The sequence below is a fragment of the Balaenoptera borealis genome (genome assembly GCF_965194805.1).
Source record: "Balaenoptera borealis genome assembly, chromosome: 10".
In the NCBI taxonomy this organism is placed as follows: Eukaryota; Metazoa; Chordata; class Mammalia; order Artiodactyla; family Balaenopteridae; genus Balaenoptera; species Balaenoptera borealis.
Genome location: NC_138874.1, coordinates 76,307,484 through 76,335,331, shown reverse-complemented (window position 1 = coordinate 76,335,331; position 27,848 = coordinate 76,307,484). Strand labels below are relative to the sequence as shown.

Genomic DNA, 27,848 nt, shown 5'->3' with positions numbered 1-27,848 from the left:
CTCATCACTGACCTTCCATGGATTAATAGATTACCTAACAAGCTTGAAAATACACCTGGAAATGTTCCTCAAACTTCACTTATAGTTTCATTTGAATCAGTAAACTCTCCAAGGAAAGAATACAGTCATTAATACTTTTAAGAATAAAATATAATGTAACAAAGTTAAATCTTCAAGGTGTTTAGTAAATTTGGAGAGATATAAAGAAAGAACGTACATATAGTGCACAAGAGCACAAAGTACTCATTGTATTTTGCACATAAATTTATAAAAAGAAGCATAATTATTTATAAATAATAAGAAGTAATAATAGCAATAAAGATAAAAAGCAGTTTTAGTGAACCTTGATCATATGTCAGGTACTGTGCAAAACTGCATAAAACTGAGTTTCAGAGTGTTATCATTAATAAGGAAACTGAGCCTAAGGAAGTTTTGTGACTTTCTGAGCTTATAAACAGGATCCCTTCAGAAAGTTGTTCTGGTTGTGCGCTATATAAGTGTTCCATTCACATCATAGATATATGCTAGTTTACATAATAGCTCAAGGGCGAGAGGAAAGATTTTTGCCTTCCAGGCTGAATGCTTGAGCAGCCAGGGAGAACCCTTTCTTTAAAAAAACTGATACTGGCTTTCATGATCTGCACACACAAGGGAATCTCTCTCTCTCTGTAACACACACATACACACACACTCATTGGCACACATACCCTTTTAAAACTCCTCTAATACTCTAACGCTCTGGTTTCAAGTTAGTTATAATGTTATAATACATTGTTTTTTGGTTTTGTTTTTAAATAAATACTTCTCCTATCTGCTTATGGAAGTAATATCTACTCAATATGGCAATTTGAAAATGCAGAGGCAATAATAAAAAATGAAAATAAAACATACCCCTTAACTATATAACATTTTCCTTTCTTCCTCCCTTTGCCTCCCATTTATCAATCATTCATGAACTCAAAATCAAAACAAAATAAACAAAAAGACAAACCCTGTGGACAACTTGGTTTCTTTACCTCACTATGAATAATATGGTAGAACAAGGAATATGTTTTTTATATCCTTTATCCCACACAACATACAATTTAGCAGATAGCCTTGCTTCCTCTGCTTCCCATGGCACCTCCTTTTCAGGCTCCCCACATTCAATGTGGGATCAGGGTACATGTTCCCATTCCAATAAAATTGTCAGGATTGATAATGCATTAAACTATAAGCTAAAAATATCAGTCCTAATGCTCTCTTATTGGGAAGAGGGTAGCTACTATAAACTACAAATCAATTATGTTTTCCAATATTCTATTGGTTAGCTAAATTCTGACTTTTAAAATGTAATATCATACTACCAATCTAATGTTATTAATGCGTGCTTAAATATGTAGTCATCAAACAAATGAAATGCTCATTAAGGAATAGACCATCTGCGAATTTTATTACTGAACCTAAAACCTTACCCCAGCAATTTGAATGAGAAATATCAAAAGACTCAAAATTTAGCCCAAGTTCCCAAGTAAAAAAATTAGTTGTAAAATATTGAAAATAACAATTATGCAATATACTTTTCTGAGAAGCAGATTCACACATTTGGGTAATACTAGAATATTTCATTTCAGGTTAAAATTTTTATTGAATAAACAGTATTTTTCCCTTCCAACTGCCTTATGCCTAAGCAAGGAAATGCATAGAAAAACAGAGGAAACTGTTTTTAATTGCAAGTCCAGAAGAATTCTATGTTTTAACACAACAGTGACCTAAACTGTTATACTAATAGCCTTAGCGTAGTTTCAATTTTTTCTCCTTCATTTTCCTCTATCTGAAGCTTCTAACTATGTATGGAAATCAGTCGTCAACTATCAAATGGGCTAATCCAACCAGTGGATTACCTATGGCAAAACTGCTTTTATTTTTCCTTTTTTTCACATATTTCTATTGTGATTATGATTATCACCATTGTCTTCCTTCAATCTAACCCATACCTGCATCCCCAAGCATTTGGATAAAAAAATTGGTTCAAGAAATTCATATCACGTATTCCAGTTAAGTGTTATTTTGTGTTTTAGCTAGGCTTTGCTTACTCCTGATTTAATTCCTTCATAATGTAGGCGCAACTTTTATATGGATTTAAAAAAAATAGTACCTATGAAAATCATTTTCATGAACAATAGAATAAAAGTGATGTCAGAGTCCCTAATTGAAGGAGACCAGAGAGAAGTAAAGGCCTGAGGGCCACCTAGGGGAATGTGTTATTACTTCTGGGGGAATGCTCGTTGGAGGACGCAAGTATGGAAGGAATGCTGAAAAGCATATAAAGTTAAGAAATCTCTATAAAAACTACACAAAAGGGGCTTCCCTGGTGGCGCAGTGGTTGAGAATCTGCCTGCTAATGCAGGGGACACGGGTTCGAGCCCTGGTCTGGGAAGATCCCACATGCCGCGGAGCAACTAGGCCCGTGAGCCACAACTACTGAGCCTGCACGTCTGGAGCCTGTGCTCCGCAACGAGAGGCCGCGACAGTGAGAGGCCCGCGCACCGCGATGAAGAGGGGCCCCCGCTTGCTGCAACTGGAGAAAGCCCTCACACAGAAACGAAGACCCAACACAGCCATAAATAAATAAATAGATATTAAAAAAAAAAAAAAAAAAGAATGACTGCATTCCACCAGAATGGACACATTGTAGTATGCAGTAACATTTACAACTCCAAACATATTTATAAAAAAAAAAAAAAAAAAAAAAAACTACACAAAATTTTTGTTTCTTTGCCACAGTTCCAGTCCCTTCAGTCTTCCTAAGTACCGAGCAACCTATCTCCAGGAGGAGAGAACTGAAAAGGCTTTCTAACGGTGGCTGGAAGGAGGTCTTCCATGAGCGCAGTGAGGGGGCAGCCTTACTATAAAATGTAACTTGGCAGTTGTAAAGTTGCACTGTGCTTCAGAAAGTAACTACTTGATGGCCAACAGTGACCTGATAATCTTATTTTGGAGGCTATCTATACAAGCACATTTAGAGAGACCAAGAGCTGTAATGAGCTTATTAAAGAAACTAATTTATAGCTTTACAGGTTAAATCAGGAGTGATTTCCTCTGATAACCTAAACTGCATTGCTAAAAAGTACAGGGTTTGTGAAAGTCTAATGTGAGCAATGACAGTGAATCCTTCCCTCTCAGTGTGAACACTAATGATGAATAAAAATAGAATGCCTTATGGCATAAAGAAATACCAACGCACTGATTTGTCATCTATTCTTGGGGCACGATTTAAAATGCATTCTTTTAATTTAAAGTCATGCTCTTTTAAGTTCCACTGATTCTTATTTTTGCTTCAAAGTAGCAGTTACATTATTTATTTCTTACTGCACTTTTAAATTTGTTGTTAGACTGGAGATTCACAATCTCCATAAATGGCGATGACATGAACATTAAATCCAGATGCACTTGAAGTAAACACTGTGCTAATTAGCAGAACTTTTCAAGGGTTTAGGCTGGTGACTTTATGAAAATAGCTGCTATTGTAAATTATTCTGCAAATCCCCAAAGAGGCATGATATCCTAACTATGGAGGACTGAGAATGTCTTAATATGTACACAATTTGAACACTGTTTGGGAAAAAGTCAAATTAATCCATCTATCTTCAGATCATTCAGTTTAGCCAAGCAAAGCACACACACACAAAATTCACAATCTTTGTTGCCTCTAAGAGCAAGAAGGTAACATGGCAACAAGGGTAAGGAGATGGTTGCTCGCCTGTGTACCCTGAATGCTGAACAAATGTCGAGTAAAAATAATAAAAAGTAATAAATTAATAAATTAATAATAATAAAAGAACAAACTCATTTTTCTTGAATAGCCAACTTCTAGGGTGGGAAAATGTATCCATTTTTCTTCTCTTAAACTGAAAGTATTACATATATACTTTCATTATGTAGTATATATATAATATATACATATACTCCACACTTGTATTATGTCGTACTCAAAGACAGATTCCGCCAATATTGAAATATCTAAGACAGGCACATTTGGGCCACTGCAGATATAACATGTTAAATGGTCCCTACAGAGCTTGATGACTGATATATCTTTCTCAACTGACTGATTTACTATTAAGAAATGACTTAGAAAATCTAATGCCAAGTTTTTTACATTTTTTTCACTCTTTCTAAATAAAATAGTGGGGGATGAAATAATGCAATCCCCAATTAAAGTGCTAACACTAAAATCACTTATGACATCTACCTTTGACCCCTTCAGAGATTTTTTTCTCATAGGAAATTTTGGTATCTTTTACATTCCTAAGCTTTACCTAAGGCTACTGTTTGTGTTTGTTCAACGATTAGCAAATAGAATTGAATTTTTTTTTATAACAATTAAGCATTTGTTTAGTGAGTATAAGTAAATGTTCATTTAGAGGCCTAGCACTGGATTTTCTACCATACTGCAATCCTTATTAAAAAACAAAGTGCATCGAATGCTACTTTTGTAAGATTATTTTAATTAAGGAAAATTATTGCACAGAGTCGCCAACCTTTAAAAATGAACTACAAATTAGCATTACTCATTTCTATGGTGTGTTTCACGTTCCACTGAAATTCTGGCTAACTCTAAAGGTCAAAGTAAAAACATCCTTACCATCATCATATTGGCCCAAGCAGACTGTGAAGAGACAGCAAAAGATAATCCCTGAAGCTAACCATTTCCAGAGATAAAACTGTTGGAACATCTTCAATCAAATTCCACTCAAGGCTGATCTGAAATAACAAGAGGAAAAAGGAACATTTGACAAGTTCATTAATCTGTTATAGGTAAACACAACTGTCACAGCATAGAAAAGCCTTAACGACTTCATACTTAATTACCTGTGCCACACTATCCTTTAACAAAGTAACATACTTGTTTAATGTGCTGGAACTTATCTACATGAATTGGCAGACAAGTCTCTAAGGAAAGACATCTTTTCTGTTATTTACTTTGTAAGCAAGTAAGTTGAGAACTTAACATACTAATGACACCAGAACCACAGCTTTAAAATTGAGACCCTGTGAGTGAATCAAATGCCAATCAGTTTAACTCACTAAATTTATCTTATGTATAGAATAGTTCAACTATAAAGAGTAAGCTTTTGCAACAATTTAAGATGTTAAACCAGCTGTTAGTATCCTACATGAAAATTTCAATGGACATTTGTCTAACAGAATTAAGTAGAAAAATCCATCATCAAAACACAAATTCCTTTTTAGTAGAGGGACAAGAGATTGACTTAACTATGTCATGTAAGACTAAGGATAACCCATCTTTTTTTTTTTTTTTTTTTTTTTTTAACCCATGATTTTTTTAGAACGTCTGTCTTTGGAAGCATTTGGATGAATTTCATTTTAATTCCTTTGTTCTTCTTTGCAATCTCCCAGTAAGTAAAGAAACTGGATGAGGTATTAGTGGCCTGTGAGCACACCAGAGTATTTTTTCTTACTGAAAAAATGATGTTCTCAGTTTCTTTGTAAATTGAAGAAATTATTCACATGGAATTGTTCCAAATTACGCTGAATATAGATCATGTAGAACAGGGATTGGAACTTCATTTCTCTACATCAGAGGTTCCAAAAGAAAAAAATGAATTTGCCTAAAGGTGCAATAGGGACAGTGAAGGCTGTGACAAATTGTGAAGTGCAGGGTTTGTCTGAAGAAACCAGCCCAGTATTTGACTTCCGTCAAGGTTGTCATGTGGGAATGCAAACCAGTATTACTGAGTTTTCTGATTTTCCAGAATATGGTAGAAATCCAAATTTCCACATGAGACTGCCTAGTGTTTAGATAATTGTCCAACCCTCTTATAGACTAAATGCTTCTGGCAGGTCATATTGTCCTCTGAGGCCCTCCAGTTTACAACTCCTGCCTGGGATTCCCTCTGCTAAACTAGTCATGGGTAAGCTTCTTCAGAATGTACAAAGGAAATAATTTGAATTCTGGTTTTACATATATTTTGTTTCATCTATCTTTCCGTTTTATTTTTGTGTGTTTTATAAAGTTTATTTGCACAGTAGCATATATAAATATATAATTTATTTAAAAGTATATTAAAGGTGCAAGCTCAAAATTTTTTATCATGGGATGCACAGTCCTTAAATTTCAAGTCACTGCACCAGATCACAGATATTTAAAAATGGAATCTATTCTTCTTGTGTTTCTTTATCTTAAAAAGGAGCCTTCTTTTTATCTAGCCCTCACACATTTTCCCCTTCTAACTGGTAAACAACTCAGCCGCTGCTTTTATAACTTCTAGGCACAGATAGCTCAAAGAAGAGCCCATCATTAGATATCAAGAGAATATAACGGTATATGTTTATTGCAGGGAAGGAAAAAATAAAATTGACTAATGTTAGTAGTTTTAAGAGCAGTTGATTAGAGTGTGGCTTCTTTTTAAATTGAAGTTCTTCAACTTCCCAGTTAGGACTTTGACCAAATTAAATAACATCTCTGTCTCACTTTCCTCATCATTAACATGGAGATACAATAGTACCTACCTCATGAATTTATTTTGAGGATTAGGTAAATGGCTATAAATGCATGCTTAGAAGAGTACCTCAGAGGGAGGGCTCCATAAAGCTTAATATGAGTATTTCTGACTTGGCATCTATGAAGTCTTCAAAGGGCTTAAACATACATTTCCTCAATCCATCTTTAGTATAACCTCTAAGGTAGGTATTATCATCTCTACTCTGGAGGAAAGGTCATGCTCACTGGCTCAAGGTTACAAACTTATGAGTGGCTGAAGTAGTGGTGTGGTTTGTAAGTTTGAAACTTCTGCTCATTCCATTACAAAAAAGGACAAGAAAATTTCCAAGAGAGTACTTGGTTCAGGTTTCAAGGTATATGGAGGCCCATAATAGCTTGCTGCATTTCTCTCCTGTATCCTAAGGAGAAATATTGCATCCCTCTTCCCATACCTGGAGTATAGCCCTGTAAAGATTTATGGAAATAATGGCTTCTATTCCTCTTTCTTTCTTTTTTTAAAGAAATGTTACAACATTAAACAGAAAGTAGTCTTTACAACTTAAAAACAAAGAGAAAACACTTAAAGGATATTAGAAAAAACTTTTAAAAAAGCAATATCCATTTTCATTACTAGTTTTACAATCTCTAGAATTGCAGGCAAAGTTCTTATAGATGTCTTCAAACAACACCTCTAACATGGTATTGTACCTTTATTATAAATTCCATATTAAACTCTGCCTTGTTCTCTGAGTACAAAATTTCCCTCCAGACCTCCTTGGCCAATAATGCTATGCTCTAGCAACCTAGAGCATGTCTAAAAAGACATGTAGTTGACCTATAAATAAGGTCATTGTACTTGTTTTTTCAGAGATAATTTATTGACATATTCAACACTCTGGTATAGTTAATAAAGATAAGGTTTTGCAATAGTGATTTGGAAATACAGTTGACCTTTGAACAACTCGGGGCTTAGGGGCACCAATCACCCACCTTCCTCCAACCAAAAATCTGAGTACTGTTATCTCTGCATCAAAAACAAAAGAATTGGCAATGACTAACCCAAAAGCAGGAAGCTGAAACAGTTTGGATAGAATCAAGACTGTAGTTGTTTTGATTCCATATATTGTGATCCCTAATCAAACACAAAGTTTTTCCCATGCTTAGTTAAAGATTTGTAAAATGAAATTACAGGTACTATATTTATTGAAAAAAAGATCCACATAAAAGGGAACCTGTGTAGTTCAAACCCATGTTGTTCAAGGGTCAATTGTAGTATTCTACTGTCAATAATATTGGGAAAAAAAGCAGTTTTCCCAATTGTGTTATAATCTCACACATAAGTGGTTTGAGTTTCATGATATTTACTCTATATTTTCCAGCTTTAGAATATTTTACTACTATTGCTCAAGACACAATATACTGATTTTGAATTTCACATCATTTGTATGATAAAGCTACCAGATAAAGCTCATATTCATTTATCTGGCATTGAATGTTCTCAGAAATTCATTTATTCAACAAGCATTTATGGAGGGTCTATGAGGTACCACTCACTCTTCTAGGCAGTTGGAACATATCAATGAAAAAAACTCACTCACATCTCTGCTTTCATGAGCCTTATGTTCAGAAAATGTAGTAGGGTTATATGAAGCAACCAAATGCATTCTGGCAACATAGCTAGAGAAGAACTTGACAAGGAAAGCACAGCTATTCCAATAACCCTAGCTGAAAGCACCCTCAGTGGTATCTACTGCCTTGAGAACAGATTGCTGTTCATCTCTTAGAGGGAGAATACATAAAAGGCCTTTCACAATCAAGTATAAATCCAAAGGCTGTCAATACACAAAGCTCTACTCTTTAACTGTTGATCCCTGCTTCCTGTGTCTGGGTTGGTTGTGGTGACACATGGCAAAAGCAGCCAAGGTTGACATCACAGCAGTTTTCCCTCTGGTACATTTTTGACAATGTCAACTCCTTTTTTCCTTCTTTTTTTTTTTTTTTTTAGGCTCTGTCCCTGACTGCTACGTGAAAGACTATTAATTTCTTTGATGTATCAAAGTGTGGAGTCTACTGCCAATACCTTGATGAGAAATCCCATATCAACACTGGGTCAGGAAGCAAACTGGAATCTCTCAGTAAACTGGGAGCTGTACATAAGCATCTGCCCTTCAACAGTCTGTTCAGTCAAACTCTGGTACTTTCCTATCTCTGACAACACCTAGGTAGAGCTATAAAAATAAGGCTTGATACCGCTTGTACTCCTTACAAGAAATATATACTATTAACTTGCTAAAATAAAAACAAACTCTCTTTCAAAGCAGCTTCAAGTATGAAATTGAAAACATGAGGTTTTCCAAAGTCACCACACCTCACCACACCAAATATGAATTTCCTTAATTGACTGCTTGGAAACCTCCCTTCTACTTCACCATAGGGGGAATCATCGAGAAGGTTTTCATCACCACAGAGGAGAGTTATCACTCATAAGCATGACCTGATGAATCATCTTTTATTTCTTTTTTCTTTGTAATATGCACTTCAAGAAAAAATTTCAGAGAGGCTTTATGATCTATACCCTCTTTCTAGATCATGTTATATTTTTCTCTTATTATAATTTATATATAATTTCATTAAATATATATAAAAATATACTTATGTTTACAGATAATTTTATATTACATATTAATATGTCATATTTATAAAATACACTATCCTTATAATATGAAAGTATAATAAAATATATATTTATGTAAAATATAAAATTTATTTTATGTAGAATATAAAATATGAGATATTTGTATTTATATTACCATATTACATTTTTATTCATAAAATCTATGTAAATATATTTATATTTTATTTAAATTTATACTGTACATATAGATGAATATTAATGTTATGTCCTAGTTATATCTTTTTTTATTCATGAGCTGAGTTCTGCTTCAAGGATAGAAATGGCCAGATTGCAGCTAATTCTAAGTGAGGGAAGCAAAGTAACCTATGTTTTCGTCGGGCACTGTGAGATCTAAGGCACCTCTCCAGCATGGCTCAGACACACCGGGCTTACCTAATCTTTTCTGGAGCTTACAGTTTGTTGACATGCCACAATGTCTGAGTGTACCTTCACTGCTGTTACTTTAAAATGTATATTTGTTTGTGTACACTCTCTTTGTGTGTGTGTGTATAGGTTTTATAATACACACACACACATACACATATATATAAAACTCCTCCCTCTCTCCCTCCTTCCCTCTTTCTCTCTACATCACAATATGTATAATACATTTTCAATATGGTGGAATCAAACAAAGTTGATAAAAATAAATTCAAAAGTGAGGAAGAGAAGAAATGCATACAAACTTATCTTGTCAACACTGTAATTGTTTATAGAAGATGTGTTGCATTTCAGTTTTAAACATTTTAAATATATACTCAACAATTGTAAATATTCAATGATCCTGGTTTAACTCAAAATACATTTCCTGAAACCACATGATACACATAAGGAAAGTCTAAGTTTAGACATTCTTCTTCTACAAACTTTGATGGGCATTTGGAAAATTCAGTCAGGACCCTAACATGTCTGTAGGGGTCTATCCTTTTTAAACGGTAGTTTTAATCATAAAACTCTAAATGAAGGAAGGAGGGACACAGGTTTCCTTTTTGGGTAATACGCCTCATCAAGGAAACAAATTACTGAGAAATACAGCTAGCCTATTCAATTTAAATTTAAAGATTGTATCCTATTAGAAAAAGCCAATATTCAATTTAATCCATAACAGGTATAAAACATATGTCATAATAATCTAGCCATACTAGCTGGTTTAATAAAATGTGAATAAGTCAAATTTTAAAAAAGGAGTAGATTTCGATACCTATGTTCATTACTGCTATCATACTAGACTTTTTTTTTTAGTGTTTATACACGCATTTACTCAATAAGGATTTATTGTATATTTATTGCATGTCAGACACTCTGCTTCTACTAAAGAAATAAATCAATTTAGTTTTCTCACAATGACTTTGCTATTGAGCAAGCACCATATTTCATATTTTTAATTTAATATATCATTTCAAAGTACTTTAGTAAAATGATTCCAAATTAGGGGAATATTAAATTTTAATTTCTAGTTGTAAGGGATTTGCATTCAATCTGTGTTTTCTGCAGTATCATCTAAATACTAGTCTTAGACATAAATATATTTCCCTGAAATATATATCTTAGAAATATAATTTCTAAGAAAAATAACAGGAAAAAGCTTAGTTTAGAAGCTTTCTTAGAAAAATAACAGGAAAAAGTTTAGTTTGAGAGGTATGAGCACCAAGAAATGGAAAAAGCCCTAGCATTATTTTATCTGTAGAATGTTTAACTTAAAAATATAACCAAGTAAGTTTAAAACTGAGTTTTATAGCTCAGGCAAGTGTATGCATGATTTTAAAAGGAAACTTGCAGGAGAGTTCTATGTAATAGCATTCTCTTGCATAGAAAACAGATTATGACTAATATTCTTGTTTGATGAATGTTAAATATCCCAAGAAACACAAATAAATTAATGAACAGATTCTTTTTTTCTTAGAGTAAATCCATTAACAAAAATAAAAATATTAAGCCAGTCAAGAGAGATTGCAGTTGAAAGTGTAAAAATGCCAGTGAATTTTGATGTATTATTATAAAAGTCCTGACTTGGGATGAGAGAGACTTATGATGCATTCCTAGCTCTGTCACTTCTTTGTCATACGAATGGTAAACTAGTAAAAACTTGTGAGACTCCACTTAAAATTAGGATAATAAAATCCATCTTATTCTGCTATAGTCGACAGATGAAAACTTGAACAATAAAAAAATAATAGGAGTACTAAAGAATATTCATTTTTAAAATTCACTGCCTAACTGTTTACTGAGTGCTGATTCTGGGAAGTGCATTTTATAAGATATGGAGACTACAGTAGTGTGAGAAAAAAATGAAGGGATGAATAATGAAGGAAGGAAGGGAAGGAGGGAGGGAGGGAGAGAGGGCAGGAGGGAGGAAGGTGTATGTGGAATTGTTAGTCTAACAGGATGTGTGAGTCACACCCTAAGGTGCCCCACAATAAACCATGCACTTATATAATCCTTCCCCCTCAGAGAGTGCAGGTGAAATCAGTGACTTGCTTTTAACAATAGAATATTGCAAAGATAATGCGATGCCATCTCCTTGATTCAGTTAAGTTATATAAGACTCACTCTTAGCACAGTGGAGAGAAACATTTTCCATTTGAGCTTTAAGAAGCAACCATTAAAAAAATTAAAAAAATAATTAAAAAAAGAAGCAACTATTTACATTGTAAACTGCCTATGGAGAGGAACATATGCCAGGGATCTATAAGTAACCTCTTGTTCCTGAAGGCGGCCTCCATACAACAGCTCTCAGCCCTCAGTAGAATGTATTTTAATTGTACTTACATTACTAGCATAATAACAATTATAATGATAGCATAAACAAATTTATAGGTATAAAAAATAGGAAGCACAAATATGTTCCCTAGTGCTAGAGTTACAAAGAACAGCTATATGCCATAACTAAAAGGTTAGACCAAAAAATGCATGGAAATTACTACTGTGTTTTGGATTATTGAATGAGCATCCAGTTTGCTTTTAAAAAACAAAGAACTTTTCTGGTAACTGACTATACTGCTGAACTGAATGAATAAGCATTTTCAGAACTCTAATGGAAAACTGATGAATTCATAAAAGTGCTAACAAAAGATCAAGATGAAAAAAAAAATTAATTACATGGGACTGAGTGAACTGATGAGGATGATTATAATTTTTGTGACTTTCTGTTTGAATAAAAAAAAAAAAAAATCCCACAAGGACTCAGAGGCAAAAAATATACAAATCAATTTTCACTGCAAAGTAAAGGAGCTGTTACAGTGGAGGATTACTGGACTGAATGTCAATATTATGACATAGTATGAGTGTGTTTCATGTTCGGTAATTGCAATCATTGTTGCTTTTGTTGTGGTCATCCATTTACAATGCTTGGTGTCCGTTGATTTATCTCTTGTAAAAATAAAATACAGTGTGTGTGTGTGTGAAAAAAAAGAAAAGAATAAATAAGACATGAAAATGGTTATCCATTAAAAAAAAAAAACTAATGTTTTATTTAGATAGGTAAAATCGGATATGGTTACTAAATGTAACTATGAACGAAAATAAAGTTGGAAATTACAAAATTAAAGTAATTCTTAATATTTTAAAAATCATGTCCTATGTTGTAATGTAGTTTAAAAATTTAAATACTGAAATGATATTTTAATTATTTTAGATATAATCAATTACACATAAAATTCATTTATTCCTGATAAATCTCTCTATTTTCCTCTGTTTTAATTGAAAAAAGTTTGTCCTAGAATCCAGTCATAGTATTTTACTTGCTTTTGCTATTCCTAGGGCTTGGTAGGAAATATGGTATTAAATAATAGTCTTTTAAGTAAGTGACAGATTTAGGATGAAAGATTCCTAACAGTTCTAATTTTAAGAGATAATTGCAAGTGTGTAATGACATGTCAAATGGTAGTCTTTAAATTTTTCATTTGTTCTTCTAAATCTGCATGGAAAATCAATTAATAAAGCATGCCATTTTTATCACATATAGTTGATGAAAATAGGAAACATCATTTGTAATATTTACTTGAATATTAAGATGTATATAAGAGATAACAGAATATATACTGATTGGACAACTGGACTTCTAATTAATAAAATGTTTTATTTACTATGTAGCTGCAATATATACTTTATAAAATTTATTTATAGCTTTTGTTTAATGTGGATGGGTTAGATAAGGCATCTTTTAAATAATTTGCTAAGTTAAATATACGTAGAACAAATGAAACTAAGTTCATCTTCCATTGTCTCTCTTCTTACCATAATGGACTTAAAGGTTGCACCAATTCTAGGCTTCTTTTTATAGTTCACATTATAAGCATGCTAACCAGGGATCATAAACTTGCATACTATATTAATGCAGGTACAGAAACTAAATATAAATTACTTTGTATTGTCTTTGCAGGAATTTTTAAGTAAGGTCCTCAGCAAACTGAACTGAAAATACTTCATGTGTCATAATTTTAAAAAACAGAATATTCTGTTAAGGACTAAATCTATAAGTTTATTGCTAATAAAAATGTTGTTAAAGATCAATATTTGGGGTATTGTAGATATTACTGTTATTAAAACCATTAGAAATATTGTACTAATTTAGATAAACAAATGGTAGATTGTTCTGTTTAATTTCACTTTGTGCTTTTCTTATTTGTGCTAAGAAATTATAAGCGAAATTTATAGTTTGGGGTATTTGTAGAAATATCATCTCAAAAATAATCATTCAAATAATAGTTTGATAGGGGAAGACATACAGCTAAGAAAGTGTTTTTAAATATCTCTAAGCTTTGTTTTGATGCCATTATTTTAAGCTTTTACTATTTATGTTATAAATCTATATGATTAAAGAAGTGCTCAATCTTCTCAACTGGCATAAGTGTGAAGATGAAATTTGACTTAGAAAAATAACTGATTATGTAAGAGTCATGTAAGTCCTTCATTTATGCTATAAATTTATCAAGGTTATTATGATCTTTCCTAAAGAGACAATACTTTGATGTAATGCTGTGTTTTATTTAATCGTACAGAAGATCCGGTAAGCAGCAATTTCTCTAGAGACTAGAAAAATAATCATGTTACAATTTTATATCAAAATATAGTGAATTTACATGTGGCTCAAAGAGTTGAAAAGAGATATAAGATTTAAAATATTTTGTATATTTGGATGTTTACAAATCACAGCATTGAGTTGAGAATATTAAGTTTTGCATATTAAACTATTGTGTTGAAAACAAAATGAATACAAATTAAATTATGGCTATGAAAAGTCTTTGTCAAGAGGAAATAATATTGCATTTTCAATCAATCCATACATTGTAAATTCTTTAACGGTCATTAAGGCACTGTGGCAGATTATTTTTAATGACGGCCATTTAAGAATGACTAGGTTGGAGAATAAGGTATATACAAATCAAAACATAAACAATAGTATGTAGTATAGAAAAGGAGTAAAGATGGTTCTTCAACCGGAGTATGGGTGGGAATGTCACTGATGACTGAAGTGTCAAATATTATTTCATGAATATAATGGAACTTCCACAGGGCACTGAAGTCTGAATAAGATCTAGACGGGAAAAAGGAAGGGGACAGAATCACTCAAGTAGGAGAAATAAGGTTCAAAATTAGAGGAAAAAGGATTAAACATAAACATTACCTAGAGATAGAGTCTACATAGCGGAGTATCAGGTGACAAGTTGAAAGTATGTATCACTAGTCAAATCACATGAGACTGGAAAATCCAGGCTGACAAATTTTTTGTGTTTTTTGTTTTTGTTTTTTAATAGTAATAGTGACCTACTGACATGTTTAAAAAGAAGACGTGTGAAGAGGATAAGTAGATTTACTTGGTAGAAGTATGGTAGAATACTTGGTATTCTACTATGGTAGAATGGATTTGAGTGGAAAAGGTGAATGACAGACTAAGTGCTATTGAATGTTATAATTATTTCAGTTTTATTCTCTGTTTAAATACATCTAGCAGAGTTGCTTAATATTTGCAGGACAGATAAAACAGGAACAACATTAGGTGGTCTTAGAGCATTCCTTATAAAAGATAGTGAGTATTATAATTGTAAAATTCTTTCCTATCTATCAATGGCAACTCAATACAATTATTACATTCTTTATGTTTGAGGGGCAAACACAATTTAAATAATTTTCTTTTATTCATACAGGTTATGCTTTATGAGTAATAAAATAAGCCAATTTTACCATGTCTGAATACACTGATATTAGCAGAGCGTTCAATAATCTATCGTAATGTCTATTTTTAATGAGTTTTCATATAAAAATCCCTAAAAGGAAGTGAACATAAGCCATATAATACTATTTTAATATTTTTTTGAAATGGCAAAAGTAATGGAAAATGAAAAATGTTTCAAGAAGAATTTTCAGAAAATAAAAACAAAGAACAAAGCATGTATAAATATATAGTTTTTCTACTTAATTAGCATTCTTGTCCAATTAAACAATAATCACTTTATAAAGTAATATTTTTACCCTTAGAATTATTGCTGAAGTTCAAAGTTTCAAGTTTTTAATTGCTACTCATAAAGCATGCAGTGTAACTTTCAAAACTATGAAAACTCTCCTATTTAACATGAATCAGCAAGATATTCCTTTTAGAGAAAATATCATTAAAGAGTACTAACTTTTATGTAAGTTAATGGCTAGAAACTTTTTGTGTTCCCACTTTCCAGTTTCAGAGATGGCTGAATAAATCAGAATCAGGAATCTTTTGTGGATGAAAGGAAGTAGAAGTCTTAAGATTAGAAACTTATTAATGTGATGCCCATGGGCAAAGATGAAATCAGATATTATGGATGATTTTGAAGCTGCAATTTTAATAATGATAAGGGTAGAGTGAAATGAAGAGTGGAAGAAGAACCAAATTTCATCCCTCTGTCCATACCCACTAATCCATCAGCATGTCAAAAGTATATTTTGCTAATAGCTTGTAAACAGTGGGTACATGACGATTAAAAGATAATCAGATATAGTTGTGGTGGGATGAAGGAGTGTGTTAAGTTGTAGAAAAGAGAAACTGGAGAGAGAAGGTGTGTGTGTGTGTGTGTGTGTGTGTGTGTTTTAGGCTACATGCATTATTAAGTGTAAGTAGCCACAATTGTTTAGAGAAAGGATCACAAATGAGTAACACTATAAGGTTAAGGAAGATACTGTGAATAAGTGAAACTGGCAGAGAGAAAATGGGGAGCTGGAGACTTTGCTGAATTTAAACTGATACTAGCTACTTTGCGGAAGTACAGACCCAGTTTTTGGTGTTATCTTACAACTTTTTCGATAAAGCAGAATGTCTAGATTTTAGTGTGAATTATGCAGTATTAACTTGTTTTAATTAAACTATCTTTAACATATGGTATCAGTCAAAGAAAATATAAGTGTTTGTGCTGTCCAGCCATGGTGCAACAATTTGAACCCTCAGGTTTTAGAGACTGTCATGGACAGCCAGTTATATATAATCACAGCTCCCTCTGTGAATATAGGACTACAGTACTATCATCATGTTCCACAAAATGCCTTTTCATAGTCACATTCTTTGAGAATTATAACAGTTCAGAGTATCTTTCTGCCTGGAAAAAACCTGCCTCAGTAATACATGCAATAACTATAAAGATGATGTGTCAGGATACCCAGATTCTCCTAGGCAGAAACTTTAGTACTGCTTTTGTCAGAATTTTCTCAAAAGGAATTTTCAGAAATGCGAGGAAGGTACTTTAAAAAGTAATACACACATATATTCACAAGTTTTTTTAAAATTCACATCTAACTTACCAAAGTAAGTATGGCTTTAAAGTACAGTCATCATCATTGCAAATTTTATTCTTTCCTCAGTTGTTGATTTATGCTCTAAATTTGGTAATCATGTGAGCAATTTTAAAAATCATACAAAATTCCAGATGAAACGCCTATTGATGATATTTATCTATGCTTTTTATATTCTTTTGAAGGTTGAAGAATGGTTCTAGACAATCATTTAAACCTGCTCTTGGTATCTGCTGCTTGTCTTTTTGTGAGCGTAACTAATACTGGCATTTCAACTTCCAATGAGAGACCATATTTGATTCTATGTTTATACATATTGTTCCTCCACTCAGAAAAAAGGAAAAAAATGAAGTAAATGATTGTGATCATAAGACTTGTTCCCTGCAGGTTTTTTTCTATTTTTCTATAAATTAGATTAAAAGGAAGCCTTCCTAAATGAGTTTCAGACTGGTATCAAAACCACCTTGAAAGTAAGCTACAAGGATATATTGTACAAAAGGAGAATATAGTCAATATTTTATAAAAACCATAAATGTATAATACTGAAAAATTGTGAATCACTGTATTGTTCACCTGTAACAAATAATATTGTACATCAACTATACTTCAGTAAAAAATTAAAAACAAAAAAACCTTGAAGGTTATCTTGTATGTGACCATGGAGATGGAAGGAGAAGACATATATAGTATTATACTTGGGGAAAGTACAACTTTTTGAAAATAATAATATCTAAATATGGAGAAAATAATACAGATATAAAATTTAAAAGAACAATAAAGCATTAATGATATAGATGGAATTCCAGAAGTATTTGCATACCATTTTTGTCAGAAATGTGAAATTCAAAACATAGAGTAGATAACAAATTATATTACATAGTGAAATTTGTTAGTAAGAAATTTTCCCTGGAGATTACTGTATTGAAAAGAAAAAAAAAAACAAACTTGTGTCTCATGATACTTACAAAAAGCACTAGCAAAACATACTTTGTTTCATGAAATGGCGTTAATTAAAGTGGGAAATACTGTGTACAGAGATTAGCCTCTAAAATTCACTTTTCTTGAAAACACATGAGAAGTAGACTAATTTTACTACTTTGAGTTAGAACTAAAATTGTAGCATGTATTATCTGTATCATGTACCAGTCAATTAAACACATACAGACCGAAAGCTATTCTGACATATTAAACAACTTTAAGTTGGGCTGATGTCTATAATTTTCTTGTAATCTCATTCTGAATGGCACTTTCTTAAGCAACAGTAATTACAGAGGGGGTGAGGGTCTGGCAATAATGATTTATTTATAGAACAAACAGAAAACTAATAAAAGAATGAAAATAGTCTGATAAGGAAAATTTTATTTAAACTTCTACACAGAAGTAAAATACTACTGCAAATTGAAATAAATCCCTGTTGGTTATTTTAAAAATTATTATTGTTACTTCAGTTCCTTAAAAACAAATTAAACTGACAATCATTTTCCAGTAACTTGTAAACTTCTGAATTTTGCACATAATTTTAATTCTTGGGGTTACCACATATTGATCAATTAAGAACATTTTCTAAGATATCTGTGTTATGTATGCATTTGTGTACATGATATATTAATATATGTATGTCAAACTACCAAGTAAAGTATATCTAATCAAAACATATGTTATTGAACTTTGATTCAATATATTCCCTTCTCTAGAGATTTTGCTCATTTATGAAAAAAGCAAGTTAGGTTTCCTCTTGCAGAATAATAGTGATGAGTTATCTAATTCTCCTGTATCCTATGGCAAATGTAGTGGTAGGATATGAATGAAAATAAAGAGATACCCTTAATAAAATAGAAATAAAAGACCAATAATTCAGCAGTGTGTCTGTAGAGATACTCTTCAGGCTACTCTTCAGGCTCAGTGTTTCAGGTTATTTTTCTTCCTTTTTTCAGTGAAATTCTACAACTTATGAAAACAAACCTAAGTGTACACTTGCCATCTCACGCCAAGATGTGTTTCTTCTTACATCAAGTATTAGAAATACAATGGTCAGATACTTGTCTTTTTTTCTTAACCTCTTTTCACCTTGTTTGAACAGTATTATTTAAAAAGGCCTTTACGGAGCTTGTGTTTTTGTGAGAAAAGAAAAAATATACAAATCTACTGTAGGCAGGGTTAGGTCTTGAAGACAGATGGAAGGGGAACGAAAGAAGGCTGGAGTAGGGAGAGAGTTCCTAGTTATTTAGATTACTCGGGGAAAGCTCTTTGATAAAATGACATTTGAACTGAGACCTGAATAAAGCAAGGGATGTTCTAGAAAATCCCACAGTTGGGAAGCAGGAATACCAGTTTCAAAGGCTCTGAGCTGGGAGCATGCCAGGCATAGTTAAGAAACAGCAAATAGTCCAGTTTAACCATAGCACAATAGTGAGAATTAGTAGTAGATGAGATAAGCCACCTCAGGAGACTAGGAGAGGGGAGCTGTCACTTACTGGAATGTGTTATGCTGTAGGAGAAGCAGACTTGAAGTCGAAATCAAGAGTTTGGCTTGTAAAATGAAAGTCTGAAATATCAATTATATCACCTAAAAACATGTCCCACAGACTGATATCGATTAGTTTGGAAGTCAGGGGAGATATAAAGTTGGCAGTCATGGAATAACCACAGAACTGATACAGACTATCTATGGAGTGAGTATAAAGGGAGAAGAAGTAGGACTTGCAAATATTTTGTGGTCAGAAGAATAAAGGGGAGCTAGCTAAAACCACTGAGAAGGAGTGAGGAGTCCTTGAAGCCAAGTGAAAAAGGGTGTCCAAAAACAGGATGTGAATGTGTCCAGTGCTACAAATAGGACAAGGAAGATAAGGACTGAGAATTGACCATTGGGTACTTGGTAAATCAGAGGTCACTGGTGTCCTGAACAGAGTGGTTTCAGTAGAGCAGTGGGAACAGAAGGCTTCCTAGAGAGTTTCAAGAAATAGAATTTAGATAATTCTTTGGTGTTTTTGCTGTACATGTGAGTAGCAAAATGTGGAGCCAGGAAAAGATTGGTGATGGTTAGTCAAGGAATTGGATGCAGGGGTGCACATTTGTATATTTAAAGACAGGGCTATTACTTGTGAGAATAATCCATGGGAGAGGGTAGTGCAGACAGAACAGGGAAGTGAGAGTGGGTATAATTTCTAGAGTTAAGACCTTTTGTTTGTAAAAGGGAATGAGTTCCAGTAGACATGCATACTTCATTATTTCTAGAGAAAAGGCTCATTATATGTGAAATTTGGGGGATGAGAAAAGTATGTTGGAAGCTTGAGGGAAAAAAAAGAATGCATAAAGTATTCTTTTGGAAAATAATAGCATGAATTAATTGACAAAATAGAATATAATTACTGCACAGAAATGACAGACCATTTGAAGTTTGTTTTTCTTTTTTTTTGCCTAGCCACCTTCAGGTATTGGGATACAGGATTAAAGTAGGGAAAATGCTACTAATTTCTTTTGCTTATTTTTATATTTAATTTACTTTAAAATAAAATTTTTGAAGTGTTCATTATTCATAAAGTTTATAAATCTCTGGTCTACAAAAAAATGACTATTGATGACAAAATGAAAATGCTTTCCCAGAATTTTGAATAAACTATTTTTTTGTATTTCAAAATGAAATAAACGATAATACTTAATATATTTAGTGGCACCCAACCTTGCAGATGGAAGCCATTTTATTTTATACTTTTTCTATAGTTTGAGTTTTTAACATGTTAATGTATAATATGCATAAAAGGCTAGATCAATGAGTAATTATGTACTTTATAAGTTCAAGATAATGATAATAGAGTCATTTGCCAACAATGTCCATGGTAGTAATCAGGGTTGTAAGCCTCTGGATAGTGAATTCTGGTATCCAAGACTGGCAAAGTTAATCTTCTTCAGACGTATTACCAAAAAAAAAAAAAAAAAAAAAAAAAATCTACCAGCTATATTATTATTTTTTCATGTTAGAATAAATATAATCAAAACACAAAATATGATACCCCATTTTCAAATGTAAATTTGTATAGAGAGAAATGTACATTGACTGAATTTCTGTTTTTGATAATAATGCTAAATCTAAGGACATTCTAAGATTTATATCCAGTTTTGTTACAATAGCTACAATTTGGTGATGGAGACTTTCCCTGGAATTTAGATGACCTAATTTTAATGCCAACAATACATATACCACCATCACCACAACAACAAAACAGTCTGACTTTGACTATGTTGTTTTAAAGGCCTGTTATGAAAATAAGTTTGATTGTATTTTCTGAGTTACAAAAAATTCAACTTGGTAGAAAATATCAAAATTTACTAATATACATTTCTCCTCCTTCTTGGGAAAGCGGGATACTCTGCTTCCCACCCTTGTCAGGTCCATGTAAGACGTTTGGGACCATGAGAGGAAGTGATATATGTCATTTCTGGACAGAGGAAGTAAAAAGTCCCAGTTGAACTTTCTAGTCTTTCTCTTCCCATAGATGGTAATCATGGAAGAAACTTTATATTAAGCATTAGGATCAAATTAGGCCTGGTCTCTTGAATCACTAGATGAAGTATGGCTATCATAGATACAGGATACAGAGAATGCTTTGCAAATGTTAGAAATAAAGTTTTACTGTTTTAAGTCATTGTGATTGATTTGGGGATTATTTGTTAATAATCTCCTCAGTTCAGGCATGTGTGCGTGTGCACATGCACACACATATATACATGATATATAGTATATATACAATGTATATACATAGTGTATATATATATATATATATATATGCATACACTGTATCTATCTATCTAGATACACTAATATACCATTAATGAGAAAGATACATAATAAACCCGGAAGATATGACTTTTCATGAATCAGATCACCACAGATAAAATTGGGTAATTTATGTTGGAGAAAGTGTAGAGAAACAGGCACTCTCTCAAATATTTCTAATGTGAAAGTAAATGCTACAACTTCTATTGAAAATAATTTGGAAATATCTATCAAATATTAAAATACACATGTTAGATAGTAATTCTATATTAAAAACTATCCTACAGATATACTCACATAAGTTTCCACATAACTTTGTTTGTGGTATGAGGATATTCACTGAGGTATCATTTATAATACCAAGAGACTGGAAACAATTAGAATGTACACAGATAAGGATTAGATAGATAGATAAATAGATAGATGAAATTCTATAACATGGATGGAATATATTATATGTATCTATTTATTTTTTAAAAGAATCATATTTATACTCTGAAATAGAAAAACTTTCAAAGACATATGGTTAGGGAAGTAAAGGAATCACTTAGCTTAATAAAAACCTGGATGTTTATATTGAACTGACCAAGTTTTACCTCTTCTTGGTAGATAATCTAATAACAGTTATATGACCCACTTGATAAAATATACATAAATATGTCTTTTCATGATTATTCTATATAGACTCATATATGAGATATTCTACTTGAAATCACAAAAAATTATTTGTATTTTTTTCTTAATGACATAAATTGAAATTATTACAAAGTCAGGCACTGATCAGTTAAAACAAAAATTCTTCCACACTCCACCAGCAGGTGTTATGTATTCTCTGAACAGATGCCATTTAATATCTCAACATGATAATAGAAGAAGTTAATTTTATTTCTTCCTTTAATCTGTACATCATAGAATATATAAGAAGAAAAAGCAGCTTTTGAACATGTCAAACTTATTAGAATGAAGTTGTAATAAAGGTGCTCCAAGTTTCATTTTCTATACTTAAGAAATATTCAGGAGGTAGGGAAATCATTTAGGTCAATACCACCTGAATATTTAAATTAAATCTTCAAAATTTGCATTTTCTTTATAGAAAATCTAACAGCAACAATAATTTACACCTTATCCCCAAATCAAATATTTTTCACAGTGCACTCCCTCAGAGAATAAAAGTATGTATGAGAATAGTATGTCAATATACACTTAAACAGAGAAATAGAAAAAATATATCTTATCTCTATAAAAAGTAGCAGCATAAATAATTCAGCAATTCCCTTATCACGTTCTTATGCTTAAAATTATAAAGCACTTTTTAACTGAAAAATGTTAATGTTAAATTGTTCAACATGAAACAACAGAGCTGATAGGAAAAGCTAATTAAAATTTCTGTTATTTACAATGTGATTGCATTGGTCACAGTGCTGGGATATAAATTCATGTCTCACTATTTGGTCCTCTTTTCTCCCTATGTCCCTGCATCCATCTTTCCATCTTTTCCCTCTATTCAATCTATTTATGAAATTCTGTGGTTTCCACCTTGGAAGTACATCTTGGCCTCATCTACTTTACTCCATTTCCAAAGAAGCCACCATGAATGTATGCATATGTGTGTGTGTATATATATATACACACATACACACACACACAAATATGTATATACATATTTGTGTGTGTGTATGTGTACATACATATATTTCATATACATAAGCTATACTGTCCCTCCTTTTTAAATTCTTGTATGGAAATCCAAATCCAAGAGGTGGCGTCCAATTTTAATAATGGCCCAGGGTTGATATAGTTTAGAAAATCAAAATTATCTACTATTTTTTTTTTTTTTAAATTATCTACTATTAATAGGTTATAATAGGCTCCTGTGGTGACTATGTTGAAATGTATATAAATATCAAATCACTATGATGTGCACATGAAACTAATATGATATTGTATGTCAATTATACTTCAAAAATCATACTTTAGCAGTTTTTTGGGGGTATTACTGAAAATTTTAATGTAATGAGTTTTTCTTTAGATTGTTATTTGTTAAGGAAAAAATAATAGGGAATGGTTCACTGAGTTACTTTAAACCATTTTTTTTTAGCAAAAAGAAGTCTTCATAGTATTAAAAATTACTAATTTTGAATTTATTTCTGAGGTTTCAATTAAACTTAAAAAAGAAAATTGTCAGCCCAATGAAGACATGGTTTTAAAAATGAGGATAAATGTGGAAAGAGTAAGATAATGGGAAGGATAGAATTTGAAATTATAAAGCTTATGTTTAAGCCTCACAACTGCATTTATTTGTTAGGTAGGTTTGGGCAAATTACCTAGCCCTCTAAGCCTCAATTTTATTCCTTTAGAGTCGGGCTAATTATGCTAAAGCAAGAGGATTGTGACAATATTAAAACAGTTACTAACAAGTAGCTGTTCAATTCGACTCTGGCTAAACACTGAATAAATATTTAATAAAATTTCAGGGCTTCCTTGGTGGCGCAGTGGTTGAGAATCTGCCTGCCAATGCAGGGGACACGGGTTCGAGCCCTGGTCTGGGAAGATCCCACATGCCGCGGAGCAACTGGGCCCGTGAGCCACAACTACTGAGCCTGCGCGTCTGGAGCCTGTGCTTCGCAACAAGAGAGGCCGCGACAGTGAGAGGCCCGCGCACCACGATGAAGAGTGGCCCCCGCTTGCCGCAGCTAGAGAAAGCCCTCGCACAGAAACGAAGACCCAACACAGCCAAAAATAAATAAATAAATAATTTTAAAAAAAATTTCATCAGTTTCACACAGGTAGAATTACAGCATAAACTTTACATCTCAGAATCCAAAGTTTAATAGACCCAGATGTTAAAGATAAATACTACATTGTATGAAGTGTACACACTTGTGAAAAACACATAGAGATCTCACTGTGTCAGAATGTGCTTAGATAATTGTGCTTACATTGTTTTCTCCTTCCATCTTAGTTTTGAAAAGCTAGGCATGTGAAATTAGAGTTGCTATTTAGTGATAATGCAGAGATAAACTAACCGTTATTAAAATTAAAATTCTCAAGAACTGCACAGAAGTTAAACTCCAAAAGCAGCATCTCTAAATCAACTATGAAAGGCAGTTACTTTTTCAACAAGAAAAATTCATGAGAAAAATTTGACATAGCAGTAGCAAGTTGTCTTTCCAGAGAAAAAAGAACCAAGGCTTGCGTTTATTCTTGGTCATTGTGAATGAGAAAATATGGACCAGTTCAGTCAATATTTATACAAAGAACATTTATAAAGTCATAGTAAAGTTAATGAATATTTTTTAAAAAATTAGTTGATTTGATAAAGGTATCTCAGGCTGCTTAAAAATTCCAGTGCTCAAAGAGCAATTTAATATTTTTATATCTACTCTATTGTGTTCCTGTTTTCTCAAATAACATTTTCAAAATATATTTCTTCTCTTCTAACCACATTTATTCTTTTTAATTACAATTGTGTAGTCAAAGTTACCAAAACCTTAATAGAAGAATTCCTGCTAAGAATAGTATTTATATTTCTTTATCTACATATATGATTGATAGATTCAAATTGGTATAAAATAGGTCATTTTTAAGTATGAGCAAAGTGAAGATAATATAAGCAATTCTGCAAATACATATGGGAAATGCTGTATTATTCATTTAAAACATTCAAATACAAAGCACTCTCTTTTGGAAATGGTAATTCTAAAATTCTCAGAAGCAAAGAGCTTATTTATTATGTAAAGTGTTCATAGAAATTGTTGGTCTCTAAACCAATAATTTATCATCAATTCATGAATGTTCATATACAATAGGAGAAAAGTTCTAGTTCAAACCTACATTTTGCTTCTAACCCCTTTCCTTATTAACTTATCAGACATGGAAAATACATAAGTTAGCAATTAGGTAATGAAGAAAGCAATGAGGAGATAAATATACCATATTTATGATATCTCTGACATTTTCATCATCATTCATCCATTTATTAAATAATGACATTAAATAATGACGTCTATCCCAAAAGCAAATATCATATACTAGTTGCATGACTATGTTAGGTACAGAGCAGATAGCAGTAAAGATATATTCTTTCTTTTGAGTTGTTCTTTACTTCTACAGAGACAAGCAAACAGGTAAATAATAATGTATAGCTGACCCTTGAACGACATGGGTTTGAATTGCATGGATTCACTTATACGTGGATTTTTTTTCAATACATATAGTAACTATATTTTCGTTTTACATATCTTTAAAAAATGGGGAGAAAATTTGTGTGTGGTTAGAGACCACAATACGTGGAATGAAAAGAACTAGGGTTTGAGTCTTGATTCTATCCAAACTGTTTCAGCTTCCTGCCATTGGGTGAGTTATTTATCAATTCTGTTTTTTTGCTAGTTTTTTTTTTGAAGCAGAGATAGCAGTATGCAGATTTTTGACTACATTCAGGTAAGCACCCTAAACCCCACGTTCTTTGCTTAGGATCAACTGTGATGGAGTATGTGTGATAGTAGATAATACAAAGAGGTACAATGTCCCTTGGGTCCGGGAAAAAATGTAAACAACTCTTCTGGATTGGGGTAGGGTAGTAGGTAGAGATTTCGCAGAATAGGTGGTATTGGAGCATATTTTTGAAGAATGACTGAAAGGTCATCAGATAAAGAAGAACATTCCTGGCGCAGGTTGTAGGCCATGCAAAAACATGGAAATGTAAAGAACACAGGATGATCAAAAAATAGTATGTTTCAATGAATTTTAGGATATTTGGCTGTGAGCAGGTTGGAAGAGCAGGTTGAGGCCAGATCATAATACATGGAAATGAGAAGACAGTTACTGGGAAATTTCTCAAAACACAAAATTCATTTTTTAAACTATGTTCCAAGCCAGCTGCCATGTCATGTGGCAGGCTTGTGGAAAGGCCCACACAGCAATGGACTAAGGCATGCCGTAAGCTAGTAAAGGAGCCTGGAAGCAGATTTCTGAGGCCTGCCAACAGTCACCTGAGTGAGCCTGGAAGCAGACCTTACTCCAGTGACACAACTGAAAGGTTGACTGCAGCCTTGTCAGAAACCTTGAGCCAGAGCCTGCCAATTAGGCCCCTCCTAGAATTCCTATCATGGCGTATTTGAGGGACTACGTGTTTGCTTTTTAGGCTGCTATGTTTGGGGTAATTTGCAATAGATCATTAATACAGGGGTTTAAGTGAAACACGTGGTTAAAAGCAGTCATGAAACAGCTTTGTTCACTCATGGTACCAAAATTTGTACGTGTGTGTGTGTGTGTGCGTGCATGGCTGGAGCTGTGGGGGAATAGTTTGGGGAGATGGTGCTGGGGTCTAATATCAAAGTGTTAGGTTCTAAGCCAGAGTATCAGAATTTTGCATTTTAAGCTATGAGAAGTCTCTAAACCATGAATAATAATAATAATAATATGATAATAATGATAGATCAGCTAAAGTTCTTCAGGTCTGTTAACATCATTCACTAACTTTTAAAATCACCTATTATGTTTGAAGCTCTGCTCATTACCCCAGTTTCCCTAGAAAAGCAAGTACTACAATAGGTATATAAGATATTACCTTTTATAGAATATTATAATAGGTTTAAGGGACAAAGGTCAGTGAGAAAATGCCAGGATTTTCCCTCAAAATTATGCCCTGAGAGAGAGTTCCTCTAAGCAGGTGGTGTGGGATCTATGCTTATGGTTTGCATACGGTCCCAAGAGAGCTGGTATATGGAATGGTGAAAGTGAAAGAACAAAATAATTCATGACTGTGTACAGAAGATTCATAAAGGTGCATGATAGAGGGAAATCTGTTTTTCTAATAATTTTTTTAACATCTTTATTGGAGTATAATTGCTTTACAATGGTGTGTTAGTTTCTGCTTTATAACAAAGTAAATCAGCTATACATATACATATACCCCCATATCTCCTCCCTCTTGCATTTCCCTATCCTTTTCAAACTCTTCTAATCAATTTTTATTAACAACATATTCTTAATAGAAATTTCAGATATAAGAACCCACAAAGAAATTGTATCTTTGTTGAAAAAGCAGTCACTTCAATGTCTAGATTTGTAGATATGTCTCTGAAAACACTAAATTCCCTGTTTTTAAGTTTTACTTTATTTGTAATTAGGAGAAGCCTAAAAAAATTATGTTCACT

The 27,848-nt window shown here is 32.6% G+C and overlaps 1 protein-coding gene across 1 annotated transcript in view; it reads right to left on the bottom strand.

Annotated features, from left to right (window-relative positions):
• PCDH15 (protocadherin related 15) overlaps positions 1–14,983 on the bottom strand; it is a 751,961-nt gene extending 736,978 nt beyond the window's left edge. The window contains exon 1 of the mRNA XM_082339387.1: positions 4,628–14,983. Coding sequence (XP_082195513.1) covers positions 4,628–4,718 — 91 coding nt within the window. The 5' untranslated portion in view covers positions 4,719–14,983. The remainder of the gene's footprint in view (positions 1–4,627) is intronic.
• Between the last annotated feature and the right edge of the window lie 12,865 nt (positions 14,984–27,848).